At 41.5% G+C, this 4,299-nt stretch overlaps 1 protein-coding gene across 3 annotated transcripts; it reads right to left on the bottom strand.

The window, feature by feature from the left end:
* Window positions 1-1,886: 1,886 nt before the first annotated feature.
* LOC106734060 (binder of sperm protein homolog 2-like) lies at window positions 1,887-3,846 on the bottom strand. Of its 3 annotated transcripts, none has more exons than XR_001369825.2 (3): window positions 3,790-3,846; window positions 3,154-3,294; window positions 1,887-2,923 (listed from the first exon to the last, which is right to left on the bottom strand). XR_001369825.2 is itself a non-coding variant. In XM_014584828.2 (3 exons), exons 1-3 carry the CDS (start codon window positions 3,389-3,391, stop codon window positions 2,772-2,774), a joined length of 297 nt encoding a protein of 98 aa, XP_014440314.1. In that variant the 5' UTR covers window positions 3,392-3,420; the 3' UTR covers window positions 1,887-2,771. The 3 variants fall into 3 exon arrangements, 1 of the variants encoding a protein (XP_014440314.1); XR_003548143.1 differs by lacking the exon at window positions 3,790-3,846 and adding an exon at window positions 3,520-3,783; XM_014584828.2 differs by lacking the exon at window positions 3,790-3,846 and adding an exon at window positions 3,388-3,420.
* Window positions 3,847-4,299: the final 453 nt, after the last annotated feature.

Below are 4,299 nucleotides of genomic sequence, written 5' to 3'. Positions count from 1 at the left end.
ATGTTAAAAAAAAAGAATAGAAGGGCAGAAAAACATTAGACATCAGAAGTCTAACAAGGGCATAGTATTTTTCTCTCACACTTAAACAGAATTTGCCATTACTGATTATTCTATGGGCCATTAAAGTTATGCAGTCCATTATATAAATAAAATTTATTAAATTGATAATTTTCAGTGTTAAAGAAATTAATGTTGAAGGAGACTAATTTGGAAACTACCTGGGAGTCCAGCTACATAGCCATTTATACCAACTGCTGGTCCCAAGGAAAGTTATTTTTACATGTACAACTGAATAGCCCTTGTGAAGAGGAATAATGCACCCTTCTGAAAATCTTTTCTTATATGGACTTCAAATATTCTGACCAGTACAAGTGATGAAACTAAAAATGTATTTCTATTTACTTGGCTGCTAGGAAGCTCAGTTCCAATTGTATGACCTCACTAACAGCCTGAACAGTATTAACTTCACCATGGTTGTAACACCCTGAATTTTCCCTAATTCTTAACCTACTAATTTTATGATTATAAAGCTAATTATTTTGATTATCTGTTTAAAACTTCATGGACCAAGGCAGTGAAAAGGAAAGGAAAGAGGAAGGAAAAAAGGAAGAGAAGAAACACTTGTTTCTTAGAACCCAATCTGTGAGAGGAATGGCCCAAGAAAACAGTCCCCATAAGATGGGGACTTGGTGGCCAGACAGTGGAGCAGCAGGAGTGCAACTGGACCCACATGTTGGGAGGGAGGGTCCTGTATGCATTCTGAGGTCTCCTGGTACACACCAACATGTGTGTGCCTGTAATCTACGCTGCCTGAGGTTCGGGGTGGATCATGGCATGGGGGTCCTTTTGGGGTGCTTCTCTCCTTTATGAAATAAATAAAGAAATAAACATCTAAAGTTAAAAGAATAAGATGGGGATTTGAAGCTGGGTCACAACCTGTGAAGGCAACAAGAACTCCATTGTTGGTAGTAGCTGAGGAACAGATAATCCCCTGTGCAAGGTGGTAGCCCGATGGTTGAAACTTTCACTGGGGTTGCATTGGGATAATACCCTGGTGGAGCGGCACAAGCTAGCTCTTGCCATTTTTCAGGGACCGGAAATGGTAGTTGTACAAATGATGGGACTAGATGGCTGCTGCTCAGTACACATGCCTTATTCTAAGACGATAAAAAGCTGTAGGAGGGACCAGCAGTTAGCGTAATGACTATGTTGCTGGACTCTCATGTAGTTGACTGCAGTTCAACTCCCAGACCTGGTGGCTTAAACTCACACCAGTCATGTGTGTGTGTGCCCAAGATCCCAAGAGGAGGATGGAGAAGAAGGGATTGCAGCATGGCCATCCCCTTGGGGGGTTATTTCTCGCTTTCTGACTCTCTGTCTCTCTGTCTGTCTCTGTCTTTCTGGCAAGCACATCTCTTAAGGAAAAAACTCAAAAAAAAAAAAAAAAAACCTGTGGGTAAGTAATAGGAGATTGAAAACCAAATGTTGAAACTAAAGAGGCTCCCTGGCATCTCACCAAGAAATGAAGCTTCAGACCAGTTTGTTAATGAATAATGATTGGCTGAACTCCAGAGAAGGTTAAAGACTCAAAAAGCCAGTTGGCCAGAAAAATGGGACTCTGCACATCTCAGACAATATGGTTACCTTTTTCTGGGTCCCAAATAACGCTCTGACATTTCTGGGTGCCCAATAAGAAAGGTGAACACAATCATTTATTGGAGTCAAAAGGTACGAGGGGACCTCAAAAAGTTCATGGAAAAATGGAATTCAAGTCTGAATGTATATTGGTGCAAAGAGGCTTGAAATCCATGCATAGTTTCTCATAATGCACATTTTGCATGAACTTTTTAAGGACTCCTTCATTAACATAAGAGTATTGACTGTGCTTTCCTTATTCCCTCTTTTCTATTTTATTTTATTTTACAATTCTTATTTACATTTAATCGTTGTACGTCTGTGTGGGGTACGACATAAATGTTCAAAGCATGCGTGCTGTGGGTGGCAGTCGGATGAAGGATACTCCCATATTCTTTTGACTGGACTTTTTGACTGGACTAACAGACAGGGTATTCATGCTGGGAAAATTCATTTTCCATGTTGTAAAGACATACAGAGATTGAATGTAAAGAATAAAAAATAAAAAATAAATTTAAAAAGCCCAAAACGAAGCGCAGCACAGCCCGTCATTGGCAATGCCTGTGTTTCCCCTCAGTTGTGCTCTGCCTTGCATCTCAGGCATCTGCTTTTTCAATGGGAACAAACCTCGTGTCTTCATCAACTTGAGGTCAAGGACAGATTGCGCAAACAAGGACATGCTGTCTAAGTCCCAGAGGCCAAGTGAAACCTGCCACTTGTTTTCCTACAGACTTTTAGTTAATTTTTTTTTTTTTCATTTTTAAATGATTGACCAAAAAACAAGAACAACAACAGAGGACTCCTAATACTTTAAGACATTTGCAAGTTTTAGGAGATTCCAAGTTCAAAGCCCACAGGTAAAATTTTACTGGCACACGGCCACTTTGATTAGTTTTAGTATTGTCCATGGTCACTTGCGCATCACAAAGGCAGAGCTGAGTACTTGCAATGGAGTCCACCGGCCCATTAAGCCTAAAATATTTACTAGGGGGCCATTTACAGAAAATGTTTGCCATCTTCCCTGATCTAAGTCATCACCAGATGATTTAGACCTCAAGCTACCACCTGCAGTAATCCAGAGGGTTCCCTGCTTCCAGAGAGCTGTGAACTTTCCACCCCATTATGTCCCAAGCATCTTACTTCTGAGGAGAACATTGCTTCCACTTTCCATCTTTGTTGTAATTTTTTGTCAATGAACACCAACTCCGATCCAGAATATAGCAGTCCTTCGTACATTTGTAAATGAATTTCTTTCTGAATAAGAAGGGGAAGGAGCACTCGGGAGGATCTGCAGAGAAAATGGGGGTGGAGGGCGAGCTATAAACATAGAAAGTTTTAAGATGAATAATTGCTGAATTCACCGCACATCATGCTTTTTCCAGCACACTGAACTGTTTTCAAAGTGGTTAACCTTATGTAGAAAAGTCAGAATTAGAATGCAGGTCTGACACCAAAACCCAGGTAGCTCTCTGCTTCTGGGATCCTGGGCATCCAAGACAACCCTTGCAAGATACTTACCCAAAGCTTTGCAGTACCGCCACCTGCCTTGGAAATGATTGTCCAGAGAACACCAAAGAAAGTTGCTGTGGACGGAGATGCAATTATAGTGGGTAACATCACCGTAAATAAATGGAAAAACACAGGGAGTGTCAGGAATTTCTGGAAAAGAGAACACATGCCAAATATAGGTCACGTACATAGAGAATTGACTCTCCATTGTCCATCTCAGTTACCCACACCATGTTTGTTTACCCATCACGCCCAATCCACATGCAACTGGTGTCTCTGCCTTCCCCGCATGTTGCAGAAAATCAACCCAGAGCTGGAATCGGGTTGAGAGTTTTTAGCTTCTTTCTTAGATAAGCAATGAGAAACCTGATTTACCTAAGCCAAAACTCTTAGAGTCTTTCTTAGAGTTTATTTTTTTCCCTCTCTTCTAGTAAAACAAATCTCTTGGCCCACCCAAGTCAGCTCCTATGTAGTTCTCGAAGCTCTCCCCTCCCTTTACACGCTCTGTCACTGGCCAGCAATAACTTATTTCTGTTATCTTAGATGCCCAGGACCTAAGACACAGTTGACACCAGCATGTTCCCAATCTGTGTGTCCTGCCCACTTTTCATACTGCAGGGAGAGTGATCCTACTTAAATACTTACCAGGCTCTGGTTAGTGTTGTTAGTAACTCACTGATACCCCTTTGCTCTTAGGAGAAGAAACAGCACTGAAATGGCCCACCGTGTTCTGCTTGATCTGGTCCTTAAATACCACTTCAGCCTCTCTTTGGACTCCTGTTCTTTGTGCTCTTTCTGCTCAGTCTTGCAAAGTGTTCCTGCTGTGCCGCCATTTTCTAGCCTCAGGATTTACAGACACAATCTTCTCTGCTTGGCCGGAACTCCCCAGCCCCTTGGCTTGTTTACCCACCTCTGCTATTCTGCATACACGTGCATTTCCACGAAGCTTTTAAAAAATCTCTAAATGAGTCTATTGAACTCCCGACTGCATTCATTTTTATTACTTTCACTGGCTTGACCATCCCCACCAAATATTCTCACATCTCTTTTTCTCTTTTGAGAAACATCTCTCAACTCCATGAGGGGTATAGATTAAAACTGAGAGCCTGTTGTCTCTATGAAGATGGAGTTCAATTTTTCCAATAATTGAGACTC

This window comes from Tupaia chinensis, unplaced genomic scaffold, assembly GCF_000334495.1.
Source record: "Tupaia chinensis unplaced genomic scaffold, TupChi_1.0 Scaffold148005_1, whole genome shotgun sequence".
In the NCBI taxonomy this organism is placed as follows: domain Eukaryota; kingdom Metazoa; phylum Chordata; class Mammalia; order Scandentia; family Tupaiidae; genus Tupaia; species Tupaia belangeri.
The sequence above is the reverse complement of the archived record's forward strand: the minus strand, read 5'-3'. Positions and strand labels throughout refer to the sequence as shown.